This window comes from Carya illinoinensis, chromosome 4, assembly GCF_018687715.1.
Source record: "Carya illinoinensis cultivar Pawnee chromosome 4, C.illinoinensisPawnee_v1, whole genome shotgun sequence".
Taxonomy (NCBI): domain Eukaryota; kingdom Viridiplantae; phylum Streptophyta; class Magnoliopsida; order Fagales; family Juglandaceae; genus Carya; species Carya illinoinensis.
The window spans coordinates 39,379,411-39,405,648 of NC_056755.1; the positions used below are offsets into that span (position 1 = coordinate 39,379,411).

The following is a 26,238-nucleotide window of genomic DNA, read 5'->3' on the forward strand; positions in this document are numbered from 1 at the left end:
AACAGCTAACATTCGTCAGTGACTGGTTTTATTTATTTATTTATTTGGAAATGTCGAGATCATCAGCTTGCTGTCGGCATTTAATATTGGTAACTTAAAATGCTATATGTTGGACAATGCCAGTCTTCCCGCTGTTTGTATGCGACAGCTAGCGTTCGTTGTGATTTGGTTGGTCGATATGAAAGGCGTGAAGTTGGGGATATAAAGTACAATTGGCAACTCATTACTCATATATTATATGAGCTCCTCAACAAATTGGTACACTAAAATGACCATTAAGTTGTTAAAAATTAAAACTTTGTATCTCAACTTGAATTAGTGTATGCTTCTCCTCAAGATATGATTCTTCAGATGAATTAAAAAATTAGTGATGTTACATGATTAAATGAATATCAATAAGAGAAATGTTTTAGTCACCACAAAACTTACAAAATGACTTGACGTGGTAAATTAGATTGTAAAATAGATCTAACACTTGTGAGATTTTTTTATGACTATAGCACTTTAATAGAAAATGATAAAAAATAAGTTCCAAGAAAGAAAATATTTGTTGGTAGTCCTAAGTGGTCATCCTCTGGATTTGGGTCTTAAAATTAAATTAAATTGACGAATAGAAATGGATGGTATTATAATTTGTTGCAGAAAATCCTGAATCCCACAAGTTACTGAAATATTATGAATCTGGGCCTATGACCATATCCGAGGGAAAGGAAGCCCATATCCCCAAACATATACTTGCTGGAATATGGAGAACTAAATTTTCGACATACAAATAAAGAAAAGTACTAATATGTCTTTTGAGTTTAATTTTTCGTTTTTATCATTTATGTATTTAATTTTTTTTTTTTAATTTTCTTTCTTTACTTAATCATTCAGGAAATGGCTTTTAGTATATTGGCATTTTTTCTTTTTTTAAAAAAATATTTAAATATATTAAAAAATAAAAAATAAAAATAAAAATTTGTACTAATGGGTACGTCCAATGGTCAAACATGGGCAACACACTAGCAACACCCATAAACAAATCACTAATGTTGTTGGTGTCATTTAGAGTTAGCCTCGTCGATGTGTTAAGACTTTTTGAGTATTTAAGATCAAATCTTGCTCTACAAGGGATGCGGTTCAAGGATCAAGGTAAAAGAGATTTGTTGTGTTGTTGTCCATCTCTTCTCTGAAGAGTGAGGTTTAAGTCTCTTTGGCATGGCAAAGATCTCTAGTCACTCAGTCTTGGTGTCTATAAAGTTTTTACAGCATGGCAGATAAAGACCTTCCCATTTTGAGGATGATGAACAAGTAATACAACTATCAAAGGAAGCCATTTTTGAGACAGTTACTCAAGGAAGACACTTCATGATTTTTACAATATTAGTAGATAGAGGTGTGAACTGCGAGGCCTTTTGATCTGATTGATCTGAGCATTAGGCACTTGACAACCAGCAGCAGGTAATTTTTCTATTGCAAATATGGATATAGAATCTATCAATATCGTAGATTCGTTAGCCCATACTCCAAATAAATATGCCTCTATCAGCAAGCATAAAACTGACTTGAATCCTAGTCACAGTGCTGAAGTGGTGACAAAGAAGTTCAGCTGGAAGAAATGAGCTAGAGGTGTTTTAATTGTTAATAACGAATCAATAATGTGCGCTAAATAGGAAGGGAAAAAAAAAGAAACACAAAAGTAGTGGGGAGTGTTACTCAGACAAATCCTACCACTATGAAAACCAAACTCACACCTACAGGAAGTCTAACTCAAGAACTATTGGTAGAAGCTGCATTGCAACCCCACCAGCAACAATTATTTGCCTCAACTAACTGTCGAGGGTTTGGAAACCCTCGAGCAATTCGGGAACTTCACCATTTGGTGAGCACAAAAAGCCAACATTTTATTTTCCTGATGGAGAAAAAGTGCAACAGAAGAAAGGTGGAGAATATAAGAAATCAATTGGGTTATGAAAGAAGCTTTGTATTAGATATTATTGGCTGGAGTGAAGGGTTAGCATTTTTGTGGAAGGATCAGATGGTAGTGGTACTCAATTCCTATTCTCAGAGTCATATTTCCCTTAAGATCACCAATCTTGACACAAAAAAAATAAAAATAAAAAGTAAAAAAAAAAATGGCTCCTTTCAAGTTTTTATGGTAGTCCAATAATAGCAAAAAGGATTGCAAGTTGGAGTTTATTGAGGGAACTACAACCTCTTGAGAATATGGCATAGTTATGCATGGGTGACTTCAATGAGATCTTACACCAACATGAGAAAGTAGAAGTTGCTCAAAGACCTTATAAGATTTTAGAGAAGTTATTGAATTGTGTGGACTAAATGACCTGGGATATCAAGGTGCTAAGTTCACTTAGAGCAACAATAGGGAAGATTACATACTCACAATAGAAAGATTGGATTGAGATTTTGGTAATTTTGGGTGGCTAAATAGTTTTAATGGCACCAATGTTACTACTTTTGCTGCTCAAAGCTCTGACCACTATCCTATCCTTATTGAAATGAGGAACATGACGCTTGATGATAAAAAAGAGAATGAGGTTTTTTTATAAGAGGCATGATATTGTAAAGCAAACATGGGTCCATAATCCAACTCTGATAGTAGATATGACTGAAACTAATAGGTTCCTTAATAGATGCAAAGAATCTCTGCAGAAATGGAGTAAGTTAGCCTGCAGGAATCAAAAGGAGCTCATTATTACCAAATTATCTCTTATCAAAGATCTACAAGAGGCAAATGAAGGTGAAAATACTTACAGAATATGAAGCTTAAAAAATGAGGTGGAGGGATTACTCAGGGAGGGGACCTAAAGTGGAAACAAAGGGCTAAATAAAAGTGGCTCAAAGAAAAGGATAAGAATACTAGATTCTTTCATGTATGCAAATCAGAGAAGGACCATTAAGTCAATATCTAATGTGAGTGATCATACAGCAAAATCACAAGAAGATATCAGCTCTATGTTTCTATTTCATTTCTAGGATCTATTCAGTTCATCTCAGCCTATAGGGATAGCGGATTGTTACGTACTCTTGGCTCTACTTTTACAAAGGACATGAATGAAAAGCTCATTCAAGAATGCATTGCAAAAGAGGTAGAAACAACAATTTTTCAAATGAATTCCTTAAGCTCACCTAGGCCAGATGGATTCTCAATAGCTTTCTACCAAAATCATTAGAAGATTGTACGAAATAGTGTGTGCAAATTAGTCATAGGAGCATTCAACACAACATCATGGAGTTATGATATCAATGACACCTTAATTGCCCTAGTTCCAAAAGCCACCTCACAAAGTTAATGAGTTTAGGCCCATCAGTCTATACAATATGTTGTAAAAGATTCTAGCTAAGGTGATGGCCAACAGATTGAAGTCTAACCTTCCCTTTATCATATCTCTTACTCAGAGTGCATTTATTCCAGGTATGCTAATTACTAATAATGTGATTGTTGCTTACAGGTCAATGCATTCTATGAAATGTTTGTTCCTAGGGATAATTTTATGGCCTTAAAGCTGAACATGAGTAAGGTCTATGATAGAATTGAGTGGCCTCTTTTGGAAGCAATAATGAAGAAGATGGGATTTGCAAGCAAGTGGATTGCCCTCACTATTAGATGTGTCGCACTAGTATTATATTCCATTATCATCAGTGGAATACCCTACAGGAAATTTAATCCCTCTAGAGGAATAAGGTAGGTGACACCCTTTCATCATATCTTTTTATCCTTTGTTCTAAAGCTCTTAGTAATTCGCTTAATTAAACTGAAGCCCAGAGTTCCATAGGCCCAAGGACAAATCCACATCAACCATATATATATATATATATATATATTTTGCAGATGATGGCTTACCATTTTGCAAGGCAAACTCACTAGAATGGAGTAGATTATTAAAGCTGCTGGAGACCTATAAAACAACATCAGGCCAAAGACTCGACAAGAAGAAAACCTCTATCTTTTTTAGTAGCAATACGAGGGAAGAATCAAAGAGAATTATCACTCAAATGGCAGGTGTCAGATCGACACAATCATATGAGAAGTATTTGGGGCTTCCTATCCAAGTGGGAAGATCTGAGTTAAATCTTTCAACAGGTTGAAAGATGAAATTGGAAGATGAGTTATTGGATAGAGTGATATCAAGGATAGGCAATTGGAAGATGAAATTTCTTTCACAAGTTGGAAAGAATCTTGTTGAAATCTATGATACAAGTACTCCCTACTTATTTGTATGAGAATCTTCAAAATTCGAAAAGTCATTCCACTGGAAATAAACAGGCTGATGCATGGCTTTTGATGGCGGCAAAAAGATATAGAGAGAAGGATTCATTGAGCCAATTGGCATCAAATGGGCAAGGCTAAACTGAAGGGAGGTCAGCAAAACCATTAGTTGAGGAAGTTTTAGTTTGGAGAGTAAGGAATGAGGAGTCAATCAGAATTTTGGTTTGATAAATGGTTACCTTAACCTTCCTCCTACATGATCCAAAGTAGAGTAAATTTTCTAAAGAAAGAGAAAAAGGGAGCTACCTTGATTGACCAAGACACTAAACAATGGAACATGGAACTTATCAATGTTGTTTTCTCAAGTAATGAAGCTAATCTAATTAGCAGAATCCCATTACATCAGTATGGTAGTGCAACAAACTTATTTGGAGAAGCACAACCAATAGAATATTCTTGGCTGTACGTGAATACCACTTGCAAGGGGAATCCAAGATAGACACGAAGGGCAACCACCAAGAATAAGGGTATACTAGTTCAGTTTGGTCATGCTTTGGACAAATTTTGGAACCAAACCAATATACATTGGTTTTAGAAATTTAAAAATTGATATAGACCATCACCAAAATCAGAACTTTTGGTTTTTTTGGTTTCAATCTGGTCTGATCTGGTTTTTCGATTAACTGTTTACACGTGTGGTAGTACATAACTTTAGCATTATAATTTTTTCAAAACCAAATTTAATTGTTAGAATTTAGTATTTATTATTAACAATTACTAATTTATTAGTGTCTAATCATTCGAGTATATTATAAGTATTGTTTAATGTTTTAGTGAGATTAATAGACTTGAATAATAAGTTTACTTATGTCAAATGTTATATTTATTTTATGTTATAAGATTAATAGATTTGGATAATAAGATTCAAATTTCATATTATATTAATTACCAATTTAGCATATAATATATATAATATAAAAATATATATAATATAAAAAATTAAAAATATATACATATACCAGTCATTTTCAGTTCAAACCAGTTTTCGAAATATGAAAATTAGTACCAAACCAGTTTTGGACCAGTTTTGGTTTTTAAGAACTGGTGCTGGACCTAACTGGCTACAAACTAGACCGAATGGTCCAGTCCAACTAGTTTTTCGATTTTTTTTTTTTTTTTACACCTATAATCAAGAAACATTAGCCAACAGGAGAAGTGGAAATAGTTCTGAAAACTTTCAATCCCAAATGCATAAAAGTTGTTCCTTTGGAAAGCTTGTCATGAGGCCTTGCCTACTAAGTTCAATCTGTTTAGAAAGAAGGTGGTGGATGATCCTAAGTGTCCCATATGCGTTAAAGAGCAGGAAACTATAGAACATGTCTTGTGGGAGAATTAGCAAGAGATGTTTAGGGACAATGTTCAAGGCCACTTCAAAAATCCAGCATCATCTCTTAGAGTTTTAAAGATTCCTTCCTGTCTATGCTTAGATCTTTGGAAAATGAGTACTTGGAGGAGTTTGCAGTAGTAGCTTGGAGACTATGGAAGAGAAGAAACAAAGTTATTTTTCAGAAGGTTTTTACACATCCTGATAAACTTCCAAAATGGACTTCTTAGAGGCTACAGGACCTTAAACATCTTTATTAGAAGCCTACTAAGCAAAATGCAACTTTAACAACCAATAGTAAAACCTGGAAGGCTCCTCCAAGGGAAGTTTACAAAATCAATTGGGATGCTGCAGTTGATTAAAAAAAAAAAAACAGTGCAAAGTTGGGATTGGAGTCATTATTAGGGACTGAAAGGGTGATGTTATGGCAGCAATGAGGATGAAAAAATCTTTGTTCCCAAGCCTCTTACTAGCAAAGACGTATGCTGCACTTCAAGATACAAAATTTGGCAATGAACTTGGATTTCAGAAAATCATTCTTGTGGGAGATGCATTACATGTTATCAATGCTATCTAAGGCAATGTAGACAGCTAGAATAACAAAGGAATGTTAATCTTTGATATTAAATTTTTGCTTTCTAAATTTACTAGTTGGTCTGTCAATCATGTTAGAAGAGATGGTAAATACATATGTTTATAGCTCGCAAGGACAAAGGGTGCTATTATCGACCAATGGGCCCGAAACTTTATTACTTCTAATTTTCGGTAGCTTTTTTTTTAATCTAATGTTCATAACTTTATTACTTGATAGTTGATGTAGTGTACATTTTTAGCTTTCGCAGCCTCTTTTTACCTTGTGGTTTTGTTGGGCAACTGCTGAGTCTGGTCGGTACCTGCTACAGAATATTTTAGAAAATGTCGCACCTCTTTTTGTCTTCAATGGAGGAAGAGCTATTATTTATCTTCCATGGAGCCCCAGCAAGACCAAGTGGTGCATAAAAGATCAGATTGGTAAATAAACGAAAAACATCTTCTCATCAAAATGTGGTCTCTATGTCCAATGATTGAATTCTCCCTCCCATTTGATAAGCAAGATCTTCCTTTACATTTCAAATAACAGGTTCCTACCCTCCCTTTCTCTCACTTAATATTTATAATTTATGTGTATATGTAGTGTTTGTATGTATGCTTGTACATGTGTGTGGAGTGTGTGTTTGTATGTTGAATTAAGCTTCACTTCATGGAATATTAACAGTGAGGCATGGAATTCTAGTATCTAAATAGTGAAGATTGGGGTTGGGTTTGTTAAAGTAGGTTGTTTTTTTAGCAGATATTCTCATCACCCTTTTAGGATCAAGGAACTTATCTTCAAAAATGCAGCTGTTCCTTCTGAGCCATAGCCTTCTCATGATACAAGCAACCAGCTCCACTTCATCCTGTTTCAACCTGTCAGTCACTTTACCCCATAGCTCCATGAAGCAAGACTCATTGCAACTCCATTTTTGCACTGGGCTACACTCCTCATAAAGCCCAATTAGCAGATAGCATAATGGACTTTCAAATGGAAGATGTTTGTGTTCTGTGTCCTGGCATGGGGGTCAGATGTACCCACCTATTGGTCGCTCGTGCGGATCAACTATATGCCATACGTGTGGCTGTCAAAATAATCATTCTCAATGTGAGGTATGAATCCCTCGAAAGAGTCCCTCTTGTGGATCATTATTACGAAAAATAATCCTCTACATTTCACTAGAAATAATAGTATTAATTTAGTGTAAAATATGGTATATTTTAATCAATAAACATTATGTTAACAAGTGAAGTGAAATCACCAAAAAATAGCTGTGTTTAACATTATGTTAACAGAAACTAAAAGGCATTGGCTTTCTAGATGGGAATTCTAGAAAATATTTCGAGTCGACCAACCAATATACCATAGGAAAATGGGGCGCATTCACATAAAGCAGTAGTACCATTCAATTCCCTAGTTCGCATTGATTAGTGGTGCATGGCTTTTGGGTGGATCCATGAACCAGGTACCATTCCAAATCCCTTCCTTCTTCTCCTTTTTTGGCCCTTAATGGAGGTGACACCTCCATCTCAGGTGGTGGATCCTACAAAAATGATGTTACTCGTTGTGTATAAAGCCATCCACGATACCAAAAGCACTTCTATCTACGAATAATGCCAGTACCATTATTAGAAACCTTTCAAGGTTTCTCGACTTTATTCCTATCACTTGCTGGGAAAATATATATATATATATATTAAAAACAAAAAACAAAAAACAAAAAACAAAAACAAAACAAAACCTCTTCAGTGCTCAACATTTCCTCTAATCTTTGTTATTTCATTTTAAAATATTTTTTTTATTCTTTTTTTTTTTTTTTTATAAAAAGGCAGCATTGTAATTTTATTGATTATCATCACTTATAACGGATGAATAACTGTTTATAAAATGAAACTTGGGGGTTACAATAAGAAAAATAAAGGCCAAACCCAAGTTCCTAAAAAAATAAAGACCTTATGGCACAAAGATTACAAGAAAATAAGGAAATATATATCAAATTTAGCATGTAATAGTAGGAAGACCTGAACGATCTAGAAACAACAGGACAATCATATGCTTAGGGAGTTGAAAGGCGCATGAAAAACTTACTGTATATCCTATAGTACCATAATTTACTAAACTGTTTACTAGCGCATTACCTTCTCTATAACATAATTAATATTGAAGGGAAAATCATTCTTAAAGAAAAAAAAAATATCAAATATATTTTTATTCTCATGGAGCCACTTCAACATTTTCTTAATTACCTTAATTTTATGTTATTATATTGAATCCTTAATTTTACTATTTACATAATTACAACAAAAAAAACTTTCATTATGATAATTTATTTACTCATCGATCTCTTACAATTGAACTGAGGGGTCAATTGTCCATCCCAGCTATAATCTATATTATCATCTCGATTGAGGTCTGTATTCATCATAATGATTAATTAAAAATGAGTTTCATTACATAAAAGTAAAGTCGTGTACTAATCTGCATATCAATGTTAATTTTTTCATATTCAAAATTTAAATTAGTAATTTTTTCAATAAAATCTACTTTTTGACCAATCATATTAAATTAGAACACATATTAGTGCACAATTATGCTTGCAACTAGATTTTTTCTTCACTTTAAGTGTCTATCTTTCTTATTCTAGGAATTATAATTCGGATCATTCTCGAGCGAAATAGTTGGATCGACGCATGGAATTTTTTCACGTTACAACCAACTCGATCGTGTGGATGCATGTTCAAAATATCAATATCGCATTAGAAAATAAAAATATAATAGTTAAAAAAGTAAAATTGAAAAAGACAAAGATATGATGATAGGAATATAAGAGTGTGGTTTTAGATAGATTTCAAGCAAAGAAAAAAAGAAAGATACCATGAGTAGCAGCACCACCAAAAGAAGAAGCATGCCTAAAGCAACCATTTGGATTCAGAAAGCATTTTATCTTATCTTATCTCATTATTACAACTATTCTAAATTCTTACACAAAATATAATAAACAATTCAACTTTTTCAAATCCTAATTCAACTTTTTTAAATCTCAAAACAATAATAATATTAAAATTAATATTCTAATAATATTTTATTCAACTTTTATCTTTTATCTAAAACCATCTTATTTTATCTCTGAATCTAAACAATCTGTCTAACTACTTCTTTAAGTTCAATAACTATTTATATGTTTCGTTGAGCTCGGCTAATTGCTCACCTTGATATATGCACTTGACATACTAATAGTGTTTTTAGTAATTTCTACGTAATTTTTAAGAGTTTGGTTATGGGGATTTTGATTGTAATCCCAAATATATATCTCTATCTTGTATAAGATATTCCTATGATACAACTGAAGGCTACCAATAAAATTCGAATACCGTCATATTCTTAAAAACTTCTTAAAAGCAAAAAATGTGATAATATATATTAACATTTTAAGGGTATTCTAGTTTAGTTTAGTTTAGTTGCATATAATGCTTTTTATTTAATAAAACATTACTATCGCTTTTAATTTGCAGGGTACGTAATTTGCACCAGAAGGGATGTGTCAAAGGCAAAGCATTGCAAGTTACTTGAGGTACTGAGTCCCACCAAGATCGTTTGATCTGCAATATTGTCTCCTGATATGATATGTTTCTTTACTTATTTATATAGCTAACTAATATTATTACTGCGATTAAACGGCAAACAAGCAGAGAAAGTGCACCTTATAATTTAAGTCTTTAATAATATTTGTGATATCACTAGAAAATTTATGAAAATTATATATCCATATTTGAGGGAAAATAAAAAAATAAAAAATAAAAAGCCAAAAAATAAGAAAAATACTACTTTATATATGAAAAATGTTGCAGTCATGAATAAACAAACGCCGTCCAATCATTTAAAAAAATGAATAAATACAAAACTTACATGAAAAAAATTAATTTTTTTTAATAATAGATTCTACTATTTTTCAAAATAACTGTACAATACTTGTACGTTCCACAACTATAATATTTGATAAGAAATTATTTTTCATCCTAAATTTTGTCATATTCTCTATCATATTTGTTGATGTATCGATCATATTTTATGCAGCTGTTCATTTAAGTGATAAGCATATAAAACTACTTAAAATATATCACATTAGTAAGTGAAATTGTGAAATAACAAAATATAGGATAATGTATACATTTCTCTTTATCTAAAGACAATATATAAAATTTGCATCTTGTTTGGCTAAACCAATAAGGATGCTACAGTAACAAATACGAAACGAGCCCAGAGAGAAACAAACAAAAACGTGAAGGCGACGGAGTAGGAGAGGACATTCTCCATGCAGCTAGCTAGGATTAGGACGTACCATTAATATATAAAGTGTCAAGAAATGGGAAGGGACCGCCAAGTTTCCTTGTGTGTCTATTTGCGCAATAATATCAGATCACTTATCTCTTCCTTATCTTTATATATCTATGACCAGTACCTGATCTTTCATCGGTTTTCAGCTCTCTCCCTTCTCCACACATTTATCTGTCTCCACCACTTCTTCGATAATATAAGCTAATTTGTTTGAACTACTTTGAATTACTGGTCGGTTGATCTGCCTTCCGGAAATTAAAACTATTTGCGAGAGAGAGAGAGAGAAGGAAGAATGTATGCACCACCTGGTTATGAAGGGATGTCGCATTTTGATCATGTTCGGAGACGCCATGAAGAGAAAGGCTTCCTCTACGCCTGGTACGTACTTAATTATTTCCTTCATTTGGCCTATATATATGCTGATCGATGATCTACTATATATAATAATGAATTACACATGATGATGATGATCTGGATCAATTGCATGCAGTTTGTTCGCCTTGTGTTGCTGTTTCTGCTGCTTTGAGACTTGCGAGTGCTGCTTAGAATTTCTTTGCTGTTGCTGCCCTTAGTACCATACAAGCTGGAAGTAATCTAGAGGAGAGGAGAACGGCGGTCCACGTCTGTGACACTCATCACTTTGCAGTATTGTTATCATCATGTATCGTTTAATTTCCTTTCATCAACCAACAATAACTGCCAGTCTCCAACCTCACAGTACGTTTATGTGATTGGTGTCTATCCCCAGTGTGATATATATATATATATATATAACTTTCCCCTGCTTTTAATTTATTTGTGGCACAAATCACAATTAAAATTTATATAAAAGATTTTATATTCCCCCTATCATTATTCAATTTGTCTTCTGTTAAGATTATGTCATGTCATGTTTTTTTGTCTATTTTAACCAACAAATAATGTTTAACGTTTATTTTAAAGTCTAGGCTAAATGATCTTTTTATAACTTTATGATAATCATTTTGCAAGTTCAGCAATAAATAAATAAATAAAAATGACAGTGTTCTTTAAATTGAGTTAGAGGAAATTTCCTTTATCTATAAATATGACAAGTGTCTATTAAGCATATGAGTCATATGACAAACATTAATTTTTTTAAAGCCTAACTTAAAACATTGATGGGTCATTCACTAAGAAATTTGTGCTGGTCACAATCTCAAGTAACACGTGTCAATTTTTTAAATGGGTTGGAGTAAACTTTATTTAACTTGGTTTGGCTTCCATGAAGGTCTTGTAGAACATACCCTTTGATTTTTTTGCTTCAATGAAGGTTCTAATAGACCTGAAAATAAATGCAACATAGATATATATATATATATATTTGAATCTGTCATAGGACATTTACAATCTAAGGTTCTAACATACTCGTATATATCATCTCTGCTCTAACATAGCGTTTCCATCTGAGGCATACATGATCAGATAAAGGACAACATTTTCAGTCGCTTCCTTTTAGAAACATAATGATCAAAATACCAATGATTTATATTAGATAGATATTGTTCATTTCAACTAAAATGAAGTTTATTTCTGTTGAAGTAAACACCAGAGAAGAGGGCCATTAATTAGGCACTCACTCACTCTCTGTGTGTGAGCACACTCCTTTATTACTCAACCTGAACATAAAATTTGCTCCCATCTGACACTATCACTGACCAAAAGATGCCCACCAATGCAGTTACGTTATGACAAGTTTGTCCTACCCACATCCATTCTCATTTGCTCACTGAAATATTAAAGATAAAAGAGATTTGAGTCTCACCGTCTCATTAAGCAAATAATCTTGTGTGAAGAAGTTTCTTTTGCAAGTAATGCTATATATCACTCTTATTCCACTGTATAAAATGTAGCACATTTACTACCATTAGATGATAAAAAATCATTTAATAAAAAATTATCTATTGGTGATAAATGTATCACATCTTATATAGTGAGATGCCAGTAAAATAATAACGTGGTATAAAGAATTTTCCTTTGTGATGATGGCCTGTCATATTTTTTTGCTATATACTCCGCGGTTCGCCTCTCTTCGATTGATAAAGTACTAGTTTAGTGGCCATGAAAAAGAAAAAAACTGCTGGTTGTTTGTCGGGTATACCATTAGGAATGAAGAACAAAAGGAGAGAAACCCATACAGGATTTCGCAAGAAACATGTGAGAGAGAGAGAGAGAGAGAGAGAGAGAGAGAGAGAGTAAAAAGAAGTCGACAATTCCAATGTGGGTTTTCTTGATGATGGCAACTACTGTTCTTTAGAGATGTAACCGTGCTGATCAGTATTGAAAATCGAAATCTGACGAATGATACTGATGATGAAATGAAGCAAAATAACGAAGTGATGCACTGCAGTTTTGATATAGGTAAAAGGGCGTTACAGCTATATAACACACCAAGATGATACAAGAATATAGATAATTTTTAGAGGAAGATCAAAATTTAACCACGTCTTCCCCTTCCCCTCCCCCTTCCCCTTCCCCTTCCCCTTCCCCTCCCTCCCCCTCCGTGTCCTGAAGAACGAGACCTATCGTCATCTCTTGTATAATTAAACATACTCATTCTCAAGTCATCTGCCCCTGCTTTATGAGGACCCCTTTGTACCTGACAAGTAGCAAATAATGACATCAAATATAGGGAAAGAAAATCCGGAGCCCAATATGAAAGGCCATTATAATGACTATTACGCAACAATAGAAATAAATATGAAGGACAGATGCTGACATGAGAATCTTCCAAATCAAATTCGCTTTGAAGCTTCCATGCAAGATTCTCGTCACGACTAATGTCTGGAAGCTCTTCTTTCTTTAGAGGCTTTCCCTCAGCTTTTCTCATTTCCCACTCATCCAAAGTGAAAACAAATGGCTCTTCTTGTTTCCCCTTTCCCCTATGTCTTTGACCTTTGGAATGTCGACCATCCCGGCTTTGATGATTCATTGTCTGGAGTAGTTTCTGTGCAGCAGCTTGATTTTGAACAGGGACAGATTCCACCACTGCACCAATATTTAGATTAGTATGACATTCAACAAGGTAGATCCACTAAAACAATCTTTCTTATTCTAAGTTCAATAAAGATTTTAAGACTCTTATCAGGTAATCAGTCCAAAATGTATGTTGACCAGTCTGTACATGTAAACAAGGAGAATCGGGAATTTGATTTACTACCCTCCCACATTAATATCCAAGTTGTAAAACACCACCCTTCCCAGCCCAATGTCCCTTTTCATCTTTCTTCTAGAACATATGCCATGTGTGCAAACTCATGCCACCCCAGTTTCACTAAGAAAGGAAAATTGTAGATTAGACAAGAAGCAGAACACAAGTGAAATTGCAATCAAAGAATCCTAAGAAACAAAAGTTGCACCTTCTTTTGGTCTTGTTTCAGAGCTGCTTGGCTTTTCTTCAGTCCTCTCTGTAACAGAAGATGTTTTGGGATTCCTATTCATGTCAGTTAACTTATCAAAGTTTTGCTGCCTTCCAGTTGGCATAAAATCAGCATTTCCAACAACAGCATTAGGACCATGGCTCTTGGAAGTAGATCCAGCGTAATCTGAAATCATCAACTTTGTCACCATTTCTAAAAATTAACAATTAAACATGGTTTTCAATAGTCCATCTAAAGAGTGCATGATAACAATAATCTAACCTCTAGCCTCTAGGACACATCTCCAACAAAACACACACACACACACACACACACACACACACACACATGTATATTTGTGAGATGTAAGGAAATTTTTCTTCAAAGAGCAAAGGGGCACAACCCAAGTAAACTGGAAGTATGCAACATAACTCCCCATTATAAAACCCATTAATAACTTTTTTCCTGTAGCTTTGGCTTCTCTTTTTGATAGGTAATCAAGAAGTTTTATTCATAGGAAAAGAAAGCATGCCCAAGGACCCAGGATGCATACATGAGAAGCTTCTGCTTCATTTATATATTTCCACGGAGAACTTGTTTCAAATTGATACTTGCATTTGTCAACTACGAGTCTGTTTGTCAACTACAGTGGTGTAACTGTTGTAAATACAACCAACATACGAATGGACTAACTCTTACTTGTCATGAGTTTGTTGCGTATTTGGTTGCACTTTGTGCAAACCAGCCTCACAAAGTATCATCGATACTAAATGTTATCATAAGTAAAGTTAATTTTGTGATACATGCAAGAGATCCTGTTATTAAAATCTCACATTTAATGTTCTACCCAAAACACAAACTTGTGTGCAACCATGAGTTTTTTTTCAAACCATATATGTTGCACTCTTCGTGTCATAGCGGTAAAGGGAATAATTGGAGTGGTGTGGTTCAACTTTTAAGTAACCTTCTTTTGGTCATAATGTCCCTTTTCATCTTTCTCGCTAAGAGCACATGCCATGGGTGCAAAATCATGCCACCCCAGTTCCACTAACAAAAAACCAGTTATAGATGAGATACGAAGCAGAACACAAAAAATGAAATTGCAATCAAAGAATCCTAAGAAACGAAGTTGCACCTTCTTTTGGTCTCATTTCAACGCTGCTTGGCTTTTCTTCAGTCCTCTCTATAACAGAGGCTCCTTTTGGGTTCCAGATCATGCCAGCTGACTTATCAAGTTTTTTCTTCCTTCCAGTTGGCTTAAAATCAGTATTTCCAGTGACAGCATTAGGGCCATGGCTCTTAGAAGAAGACCCAGCATAATCTGAAAATCATCAACTTCTGTCATCATGTCTAAAAATTAACTAGTAAACACAAATCCAACCTAAAGGGTGCATTATAACAACAATCTAACCTCTCAGAGACAACTCCCTATTATATGTGTTGGTGTGTGTGTATTTATACATACATACATATATATGACATAAAGAAAGTTTTCTTCACAGAGCAAGGGGCACAACCCAAGTACACAGGAAGTATGCAACATAATTTCCCATTATAAAACCCATTAATAACTTTTTTTCCCGTAGCTTCTGCTTCATTTATATATTTCCATGGAGAACTTTTTTATTTCAAACTATCATTTGCATTCATCAACTACAGTGCTACAGCCATCACAAATACAACCAACATATGAATGGACTTAACTCTTACTTGTGTTGAGTTTGTTGCATTTTTGGTTGCACTGTTGCACAAACAAGCCTCACAAAAGATCATTGCACTAAATTGTATCATAAGTAAAGTCATTTTTGCTATCCATGCAAGAGATCCTTTTATTAAAATATCTCAAATTTAATGTTTTACCCAAAAACACAAACTTTTGTGCAATCATGAGTTCTGTATAGGTAATTGGAACAAATCCATTATTACAAACCATATATGTTGCACTCATCATGTCATAGTGGTAAAGGGAATAACTGGAGTAGGGTAGTTCAACTATTCAGTAACACAAAATGCAACACAGACCTTTATGTGATTAATATAAAAGCACATCTGGAACAGCCATTCAGGAACCAAATTCAAAACAACCAAATGAAATTGAATGACCCAACGCAGGAGAGAAATAAATAAAAAAACAAATGTATTAAACAATTACTTTGAAGACTGACCAGAAGATTTTCCTTGCTGAACAAACCGATGTGAAGGTGCCGGAATTTGCAGCTTCTCAAATAGAGGAGGGCCTCCTGTATCACTTTCCCGTGATAGCCTCAAAGATGACCGGGAGACACCTGAATATTTCTGGTTCATCTGCCATTCTTCATAGAGTGGTTGAACAACTCCTCCTAAGAAGGATAACACTTTAGGATTTAAACAGACTATACCACTACGTATTGTAGCTTTATCTTCCAAACGGACCTGCCAACCAAATTGTAACTAAAGGTTAAAACATTAACCATAAGAATAAATATATACAAGAAAACACAGGTTTTTATTTCTTGGGTACATAGGAACTGCTCGATCATATAAAATGAGCGAGCCATGTAAACATCAAATTAAAATTAGGGACATCAATCAAGACAAACAAGGTCTTAACAAATAAAGAAATGCCATCTCGTCAAAGATATTGGATCAAAATCATCTAAGACTAAAACCTTTTTTATAGGTAAAACCTTGATCTCACCTTCTTTCAACAGCATAGTAATCTTGTCTAGACTGACATGAATCCACCTCTGCCAACAATTCTCCATACCTAAAAAGTTCCTTGACTTCAGAAATGCCAATACAAGCAAAGCACTTAACCCACAACGTTACATACATCCAAAAGTTCCATCCACCCTCTCTTACACTGCCAATTTGATTTTCTGCACCTAATAGGCATCCACCTGGATAAAAGTGAAGCAGATAACTAGGTAGTTTCACAACCTTAACCACTCCTAGGTAAACCCTAACGCTGAGGAACCATCACAAATTTTAAGAACTCCTACCAAAGTGTTAAAGGAAATCCTTGAGACTCAGCATTCACAGTGAAGGGCTGGTTTGGAGTCTGCGTAGGTCATAGGCTCAAATACTACCCGCAAACCAATTCAACAGAAGTTGACCACATTCACGTGGCATCCTCCCCCTTCTTTGCCAAGAGCGACAGATTCAGTCTAGGCTGAGCTCAGTTTTCCCTGCAAGAAAAGTAGTGGTCGTGCAATGAAATCTCTAGAACAGCCATAAAATTATTAGGAACTAGAAGTCCATGAGTCTGGGGCTCTGACCCAACGCTCTCTCTCTCTCTCTCTCTCTCTCTCTCTCTCTCTCTCTCTCTCTCTCTCTCTCTCTCTCTCTCTCTCACACACACACACACACACACACAAACAAACTGTTGTTATAAGTAAATAACTCTGACAATTCCTCTCACAAACTATCATCAACATCCAAATATTAAACCAACTTCATTTCAACTATAAAATAGTCGCCAAGCCCAAAAATTAAAACAATATTTTGACCAACTTCAATTTCATTTTCGTTCCAAACTTACTGCAGTTCAGGTCATGGGTCCAAAGCTTATTCCACCAAGGACTCCCAAATCCATGATCAAAATCCCTCAAATTTTGTAATTAGCGGCTCAGTCATAAACTCAAGTCTCTGACACACTTATAACGCACTTATAATCATCACTTGCTTCAATATTCCACAATTACTAATGAACTAGTAATTACACAATGAATAATCAATGGGCTGCCTACATTTGTTTCTGTGAGAGATCAGCTAACCAGATAAATATAATTCAATAAACTAGCATTCTCATTATTTTAAAGATATAAATAAGTAATTAGCAAATAAAAAAGAGACTACCTTAGCTCCTGGAAAAAGGTCGTCCGGAACTGAAGGGACGGGAGCGAACTCTATAGCTGTTATCTCCGTGTGCCCATCCGTGAGACCTAACTTTAGGAGTCGCCGACTACCTGAACTTCGTGAGACATCCTCAATGCTGCTTTTTGTTATGTCTCTCACTGAAGATATCTGCCAAAAACAAAACAAAAGCATCACTGGTCGATTCACAAAGTTCGCAGCCAGAACAAAGGTCTCACTTGTTTGGCGAGGAAACGAAAACACAACTTGTACGTCAATATAGTACTTTTTTAGTTTTTGGCAGAAAAACACGACACACAACATAGAACTCTCAATTGTTTCTTTTCTTATATGGTTCTCTCATGTTCTCTGCAACTAACAGAGACTAAAGAAAATCCACAAGAAAGAGAGATAGAGAGAGAAGGGGGAATGTTATTGCCTGAAGGACTTTGGGACCGAGAATATGGGAGGACTTGCGGTTGCGAAGAAGCGTGGGGTCGGGTAGGGACTTGTCTCCGATAGATTTAAGATCGGTGTTCAAGAGCTCAGACTCCACTGAACCCACCACGGTAGAAGCATCATCGGCCAAAGCGGAGTGGATCATGATGATGGCCTTCACGAGCTCAATGTCTCTTAAACACCATCCTCTGCTTCTTAGGGTTTCCATAACAATCGATTCCGAATCGGTGGAGCTCTCTTCCATTTTAGCGCCACTGCGTCCGTGTTCCTGTCTCCGATCTATTGAAATTTGATTCGGAGGGTTTTTTTTTTTTTTTTTTTTTTTTTAATTTTGGGGGGTTCTCTTTACGATATCAGCTTTGGCCGTACACTGCTCAAAAAAGTGGACCTTACTTTTTCGTTTATTATTTTTTAAAAAAAATATATAAAATCTTTCTATAATTTCTTTTACTAATTTGAATATTTTCTGTCAAGATAAAACTTTTGAGATAGAAATTTGGTTTTTTGTTTTTCATATAATTTCTTCCGAAAAGTTTTATCTTTGTTATCTTATGGTTTACGCAAAATGTTAGTATCTCTCGTGAATTTGCTTCTTCATTTTGACTGCTCTTGTATTAAATTTTTATTTTTTTATTTAATAGTTAAGGAATGAATTTTTAGTATATTTGTGTATTTTTTTATTTTTTAAAAATATTTAAATGTGTTAAAAAATATAAAAAATAAAAGAAGAAAAAAATAAAAAGTAAAATTTATACTAGTGCACGCACGCCCAACGGTCAAAACTGGACGGCACACTAGCATCACCCATTGTTTATAATGTGGACGAGGGTTTTCAACTTAAAAAAAAAAAATCTATTCATCATCTTTTTTTTATTTTATGATATGGTATTAGATAATAAGTTAATAAGTAAAACATAATTAATAAATAGTTTTCAATCATTTAATGATATACTATGAGATAATTAGAGAGTGAGAAGAATTAATATGATTAGTCTGCTCACAAAGCAATTCAAGTATCTCCACCACTCTTTGGCACAATCACTCTTATCTTAGTCCTCGTCATCCTTTCACCTTTATCCCGACCTTTGACTTAATCAACTTGCTCTTCTCCTTCGTCTTTAACTAAGTTCATTAATTTGCTGTTTGTTATCTATGGTAAAGTAGCCGACTAAAGAGAATTGCATACATAGTTATGAGTCTTTATATATGCCACATTTGGCTAAGACTACTATTAGAGTGACTGATTGGAGTTTCTCCTACCCAGCCATTGAAATTTACGAACAACCACATGTCTAACCCATCCGCTGACTCATAAAATTGATTCTCATTAGCCAAAACTCTAAATAAAAACAAAAAATATGTCTAAATGAAGTTCAATGAACATCTCAAACCTTTCTTTACTTGCTTGATGATGTTTGCGATCATCCTAAATTAGTCATATGCTTTCATTGTAAACATTAACTATGATCCTCTTGTGGAAGTAAGAAGAACTAAAAACAAAAGCTGCATTGATGTCAGTGGGAGGGATTTTGTTTATCCTAGGAGATAAGCCGATGGGATGATCCTGTAAAATCAACTAATTATAAATAGTGTACACTTCGCTTTTTTTCTCTCTATACACTTTTACGATAGGTGGTTTGTTCCAGTGACCTTACTGGCCGGAAGCAATTTTCTCTAGTTGTTTACCGATTATTCAGCTGTTACTTACAAACAAGGATGGATTTTTTTTGGAACACCTACTTACAGAAATGAAGGTGTTTGTCTTATCGTCGGAGGGCGAAAAATATTTTCATATCACTGAGAGGTGTAGGAAGGTTACTGAGGAGATGGTGCTCAACCATGCTAGCACTCATGGCTTGCAAATATGATGGTAGAATGCTCGTCAGAGGGAAGGAAAGAGTCTTGCAAGACGTTTCGTGATGGTAACAAGGCTTGGTTCGCCTTCTAGCGTTCTGTTGCCCAGATGACTAACACAAGAGGGGGGTGAATTGAGTTATATTAAAAAAAATAACAATTATAAATCAAATATATAATATAAAATATAAACAAAATATGAAATAACAATAAATATAAAGAGTAAGGGTAAAAGAGAAGCAAACTCAGCATGTTAACGAGGTTCGGCCCCACTGCCTACGTCCTCGCCTCAAGCTACCCCTTGAGGATTCCCAAATTCACTATTCAACCTCCTTCAGGTAGAGATAGAAACCTATTACACCTTTGAACAACACCGCTACAAAGGATCCGTGTAGAACACTCTCTACACTTGCAATCACCTTACACGTGGTGATTCAACTATTCCCCGTGTAGAATACTTTCTACACGTACAAGGTTTATACACACCATTTTTCTGATACAAGAGCTGATAGTGGGTAGGTTATCAGAAAACACTCCTCAATGAGTGAAATAAGAACAATACAGCGCAAACTATATCTTTCAAAATAAACAAGGATTAAGGCTCAATACTTAGAGAAAAGAGAATGAAAGTTTTGAATGAATGTTGTATACTCTCGGTGTTGTAAATGTGAAGCTCTCAAATAATCTATTTATAGGCATATGAGACTTCATATTCAAATTAAAAAAGATTCACATGTCAAAAACAACATCATTCACTTTTTCAAAAAATTCAAATAAAAGGTTCTTCTTTTTCAATTGTCAAAGACAACATCATTCACTTTTTCAAAAAAATCAAACCTAATATTTTACTTTTGGCATATGACAAAAGGAGCATACTTTCCTTTTCAAAAAAATTCAAACCTAATCTTTTACTTTTTACATATGACAAAAAGAGCACACTTTCATTTTCAAAAAATTCAAACCTAATCTTTTACTTTTTGTATATGACAAAAGGAGCACACTTTACTTTTCAAATTTTTCAAACAAAATCATCTACCTTTTGTATAAGTCTAAAAAAGTATCAATCACTTTTGAAAATATTCAAATAAAACATACACATGTGAAATATGACAATCAATCATCTTTAATATTTTCAAAATTCAACCCTTTAATCAAGGCATGCACATGTAAAAGATGACAATCAATCATCTTTCAAAATATTCAAATTTAATTTTTAAAAATATTCATGCACATGTGAAAAATATATTTTAATGCTTTATAATAAAATATTAATTTTGAGCATTAATCCTAATTTCGAATTTTGAAGAGATTTACAACATTACTCTATAATTTTAATGTGAACTTGTTCCCTTCTTGCTCATGCTTGTTTACTTGATATGCTTGACTCCATTGTGTAGACAACTTGAGCTTGAAACTCCTTTATTCTTTGAATTTATTTGTTATCATCAAAATCCATGTGTAGATTTATAATCACATGAAACTTGAAACCTTGGGTTCAACAATCTCCCCCTTTTTTATGATGACAAATACTTTATAGAACTTTAAACATGTATTAATACTTAAGCTCCCCTTGAAAATATGCGTTAGTTTTTCAAACAAAAGTATAAATATAATTCCAAGCATATATAACAAGTTTAGCAATTTAAACAACGTTAATGTTCTAGTCTAAAACTTCTCCCCATTTTGGCATCATTAAAAAGGATCGGCAGCAAGTAAATGGATCTGAAGAAAACGGTGCGTTAGTAGACACTGTAAATAGTTAAAAAATAAAAATAAATAAATAAATTCCATCCGTTCGTGACCCGACAAGTGCGGCTGAAGATTTGAAAAAATTGCCTGATGTTGTTGACAAACGAGATTAAAGGCTCCGAATTTCTAAAAAATGTCATTTTCACCGATCAGGAAAAAAAATACATTACTCTTTGACTTGGATGATAGCTTGTCTTATTCTTTATGCTATCTCTATAAAATCAGTCCTGAAGTTCATCCAATCCGCATCAGGTTTTCTTCTCATCTCTATAACTCATCTGCATTCCTTCAACATTCTTGTTTTAAGCCTTCTATTCTTTTCTCAATGGCTCATTCTTCTAACATTTCTCTAGATCCATCCATGAGGCATTCTGCATCTCAACCTCCTGTTCTTTCTGCAGCTATCATTGGTGCCATGTTGCAGCAAGAAAATAATAATCTGACTAATAAATCAGATTCTGATGCTATTTATGACTTGGTGAGTCTTGGGACTCGCTACTCTTCCTCTATTGTTGCTTTTTGTCAGGGGCTACAAGCCAAAAATCACGAAATTGAAAAGTTCAAAGAATAAATTGTTGTACTTCAACGAATTGCTCAAGAGTCTCACACAAGGGAAGGAATCATTCAGCAGAAGAATAAACAGTTGAAATCTTTATTAGATTCTTCATTCCGCTTGCCGGTTCCCATGGATAAGAATGACATGATATTGTATGAAGAGAATGAGCATCTCAAACATGAGGTTAAGAATCTCAAGTTTATGTAAAAGTATTTAAAAAATCTATCTCTATTTTTATTGACTCTGGTCTATCTTTTAATAGATATTCATAGCATGCATCATGCCTATTTCTCTTCTGATCATACATAATCTATCTTCTAGTAAAGGTTTTGTGAAAATATCTGCTAACTGATCGTGTGTGTTTGTGAACTCTAATATTATATCGCATTTTTGCACATGATATCGAAGAAAATGATACCTTATTTCAATATGCTTAGTTCTAGAATGTTGTATTGGGTTCTTTGAAAGATTTATAGCACTTGTATTATCACATTTGATTGGAATGTGATTATACATGAGTTTAAAATCTTCAAGTTGTTACTTCATGTAGAGAACTTGAGCACAACAACTACCCGCAGCAACATATTCTGCTTCAGCAGTAGATAGTGCAACAGAATTTTATTTTTTACTAAATCAGGAAACTAGTTCATGACCTAAGAAATGACATGCTCCACTAGTGCTTTTTCGATCTATTTTACAGCCAGCATAATCTGAATCTGTGTAACTGATTAGATCGAAAGATGTGTGCTTAGGGTACCATAATCCTAGGTTAATTGTACCACTAAGATATCTAAAAATGCGCTTAACTGCAATTAAATGTGATTCTTTTAGAGATGATTGAAAGCGTGCACATAAGCACACACTAAACATAATATCTGGTCTACTGGCTGTTAAATATAAGAAGCTACCAATCATACCTCGATATATCTTCGAGTCAACTGGTTTACCGGATTTATCTTTATCAAGTTTAGTTGATGGGCTCATTGGTGTTCCAATTTCCTTAGCATTTTCCATCCCAAACTTCTTCAGTAATTCCTTAATATATTTTGATTGATTGATGAATTGCTTGCTTAATTTGCAATCCGAGAAAGAATGTAAGTTCTCCCATCATGCTCATCTCAAATTCTTTCTGCATAGTCTTAGCAAAAACTTGACACATATTTTCATTAGTAGTACCGAATATTATATCATCAACATAAATCTAAATCAAAAGAATATCATCATTTTCATATTTAATGAAAAGAGTTGTGTCGATTTTTTCTCTTGAAAAACCTTTTTCAATCAAGAAACCATTGAGTCTCTCGTACCAAGCTCTAGGAGCTTTTTTAAGTCCATATAGTGCTTTTGTGAGTTTGAAAATATGATTTGGGGAAATATGATTTTCAAAACCTGGAGGTTGCTCAACATATACATCTTCATTTATAAAACCATTTAAGAAAGCACTTTTAACATCCATTTGAAAAAGTTTGAAATCTTTATAACAAGCATATGCAAGTAGCATTCGAATAGCTTCTAATCTTGCGACATGTGCATATGTCTCATCATAATCGATTCCTTCTTCTTGATTAAAACCTTGGGCTACAAGTCGAGCCTTATTTCTAGTAATGACTCCGGACTCATCTTTCTTGTTTCTAAAAACTCATTTTGTTCCAATAATAGTATGATTTTTGGGTCTAGGAACAAGTGTCCAAACATCATTTCTTTCAAATTGATTCAACTCTTCTTGCATAGCTAGAATCCAAGATTCATCAAAAAGTGCGTCATCAATATTTTTGGGTTCAATTTGAGATAGAAAAGCAGTATGATTGCAAATATTTCTAAGAGATGATCGAGTACTTACACCTTGTGAAGGTTCTCCCAAAATTTGTTCCACTGGATGATCTTTCACAAATTTTCACTATTTGGTTGCATCTTGTATTAAATTTTGATGATCTTTCCTGATGGCTCCATGTTGAACTTCCTCTATTGTTTTCTCTTTGTTGAGATTGAGACTTTCGGTGTTATTTATACCTCCTTTTTTTCATCAATAGATTTATTGGAGATTGGAGAATTTGATTCATCAAATACTATATGCATAGATTCTTGTACAGTCAAAGTCTTTTTATTGAATACTCTATAAGCTTTACTATTAGTAGAATATCCGAGAAAGATACCTTCATCAGATTTTGCATCAACCTTGCCTAAATTATCTCTGTCATTCAAAATAAAACATTTGCATCCAAATACATGAAAGTAACCAATGTTGAGATTTTTCTCATTCCAAAGCTCACAGAGGGTTTTATCTAACTTAGACCTTAGCATAACTCTATTTATAACATAACATGCATTATTTACCACTTCGGCCCAAAAATAACTAGGCAAGTTGTTCTCATTGAGCATTGTTCTTGACATCTCTTGAAGAGATCTATTTTTTCTCTCTACTACCCCATTTTGTTGAGGAGTTCGAGGAGCAGAAAAATTATGCACAAAATCATTTTCATCACAAAATGTTTCAATATTTTTATTAACAAACTATTTTCCCCTATCACTTCGGATACTTGAAATACTATAGCCCTTTTCATTTTGAATTATCTTGCATAACTTGATAAAGACATTATGTGCCTCATCTTTATGAGCAAGAAAGATGACCTAAGTATATCTAGAGAAATCATTAACAATAACAAATGCATAATATTTTCCTCCTAGACTTGCAACTCTATTTGGTCCAAAAAGATCCATGTGTATCAGTTGCAATGGTCTAGTAGTGGAAATATGTTTCTTAGTTTTAAAAGAAATTTTTGTTTGTTTACCAAATTGACATGCATCACAAATTTTGTCTTTAAAAAAATTTATTTTTGGTAAACCTCTCACAAGATCATTTTTTGAAAGTTTGGATATAAGTTCCATATTGGCATGACCTAATCTTCTATGCCATAGCCAACTAGTTTCATTTTGAGCTGAAAAGCAAATAGCATCTTGTGAGGTAATTTCTTCAAAATCGATTGTATAAACATTATTGTTTTTAAAAGCAATAAAACAAATATTACCATCATGATCATTCAAAATAATGCATTTATCCATTTTGAAAGTAACTGTAAATCCTTTATCACATAATTGATTTATTCTCAAAATATTATGTTTTAAACCTTCAACAAGTAGAACATCTTCAATTATGAGAGAAGATTCATTACCAATTTTACCTATTCCCACGATCTTCCCTTTCGAGTTGTCTCCAAATGTCACGTGTCCTTCTTCTTTAGATCTAAGATCAAAGAACTTAGTCTTGTCTCCCATCATGTGTCTTGAACATCTACTATCTAAAAATCACTTATTTTTGCTTGTGGATTACTTCATGCATACCTATAAAAACAATTAAAATGATTTTTCTTGGTACCCAAGTTCTCTGGGTCCTTTATTTATTAGTATTAGAAGAAACAAGATTTTTAGGTATCCATATGGCCCTAATAGTCATTGTATGATTTCTTCTAATAGGACAAGTATGATAATTATGACCATTTTTATTACAAAAATTACAAATAGCATGTGACATATATGAAAAACTTAAATAATTATAATAATATCTTTTTTTGACAAAATTATGTTTATGAAAAAAATTTTGAATATTAGTCTTTGATGTAGAATGATTATCAAAGAAATTTTTATTAGATTTGTATTTTTGTTTTGGCATATATCCCAAATCTGCCTTGTCAAAAACACATCTTTGACTACCAATAAGTTTTTCAAAATTTCTTTTTCCATTCGTAAAGTTTTCAACAATATTTTCTAAATCGGTTTTCTTCTTATTCAATTCAAGATTTTCATCTTTCAAAATGATACTTTCTTTTCTTAAAATTTCAATTTCATTTGTTAAACAAAATTTTTTTTTTCAAAGCAGTATCCTTGATACCCAATTTTTCAAATTCCTCA

The 26,238-nt window shown here is 33.7% G+C and overlaps 1 protein-coding gene and 1 long non-coding RNA gene across 2 annotated transcripts; one reads left to right on the forward strand and one right to left on the reverse strand.

The window, feature by feature from the left end:
• Positions 1–10,431: 10,431 nt before the first annotated feature.
• On the forward strand, positions 10,432–11,358 carry LOC122308329. Its single transcript, XR_006241989.1, has 2 exons — positions 10,432–10,881; positions 10,994–11,358. It is a non-coding gene; the product is annotated as an uncharacterized LOC122308329 (long non-coding RNA).
• Positions 11,359–12,801: 1,443 nt separating this feature from the next.
• On the reverse strand, positions 12,802–18,502 carry LOC122308328. The gene is made up of 7 exons (XM_043121598.1): positions 18,154–18,502; positions 17,718–17,885; positions 16,046–16,292; positions 15,016–15,201; positions 13,881–14,066; positions 13,241–13,509; positions 12,802–13,120 (listed from the first exon to the last, which is right to left on the reverse strand). Exons 1-7 carry the CDS (start codon positions 18,415–18,417, stop codon positions 12,959–12,961), a joined length of 1,482 nt encoding a protein of 493 aa, XP_042977532.1. The 5' UTR covers positions 18,418–18,502; the 3' UTR covers positions 12,802–12,958.
• Between the last annotated feature and the right edge of the window lie 7,736 nt (positions 18,503–26,238).

What these genes read in the sequence shown, in the direction of transcription:
- LOC122308328 (XM_043121598.1), bottom strand. Translation starts at nt 18,417, where the DNA reads ATGGAAGAGAGCTCCACCGATTCGGAATCGATTGTTATGGAAACCCTA. An exon ending in TGAAATGAGACCAAAAGAAG is followed by an intron (nt 14,067 to 15,015) that starts GTGCAACTTCGT and finishes TGATGATTTCAG; the next exon opens with ATTACGCTGGATCTACTTCC. An exon ending in TGAAACAAGACCAAAAGAAG is followed by an intron (nt 13,510 to 13,880) that starts GTGCAACTTTTG and finishes ATATTGGTGCAG; the next exon opens with TGGTGGAATCTGTCCCTGTT.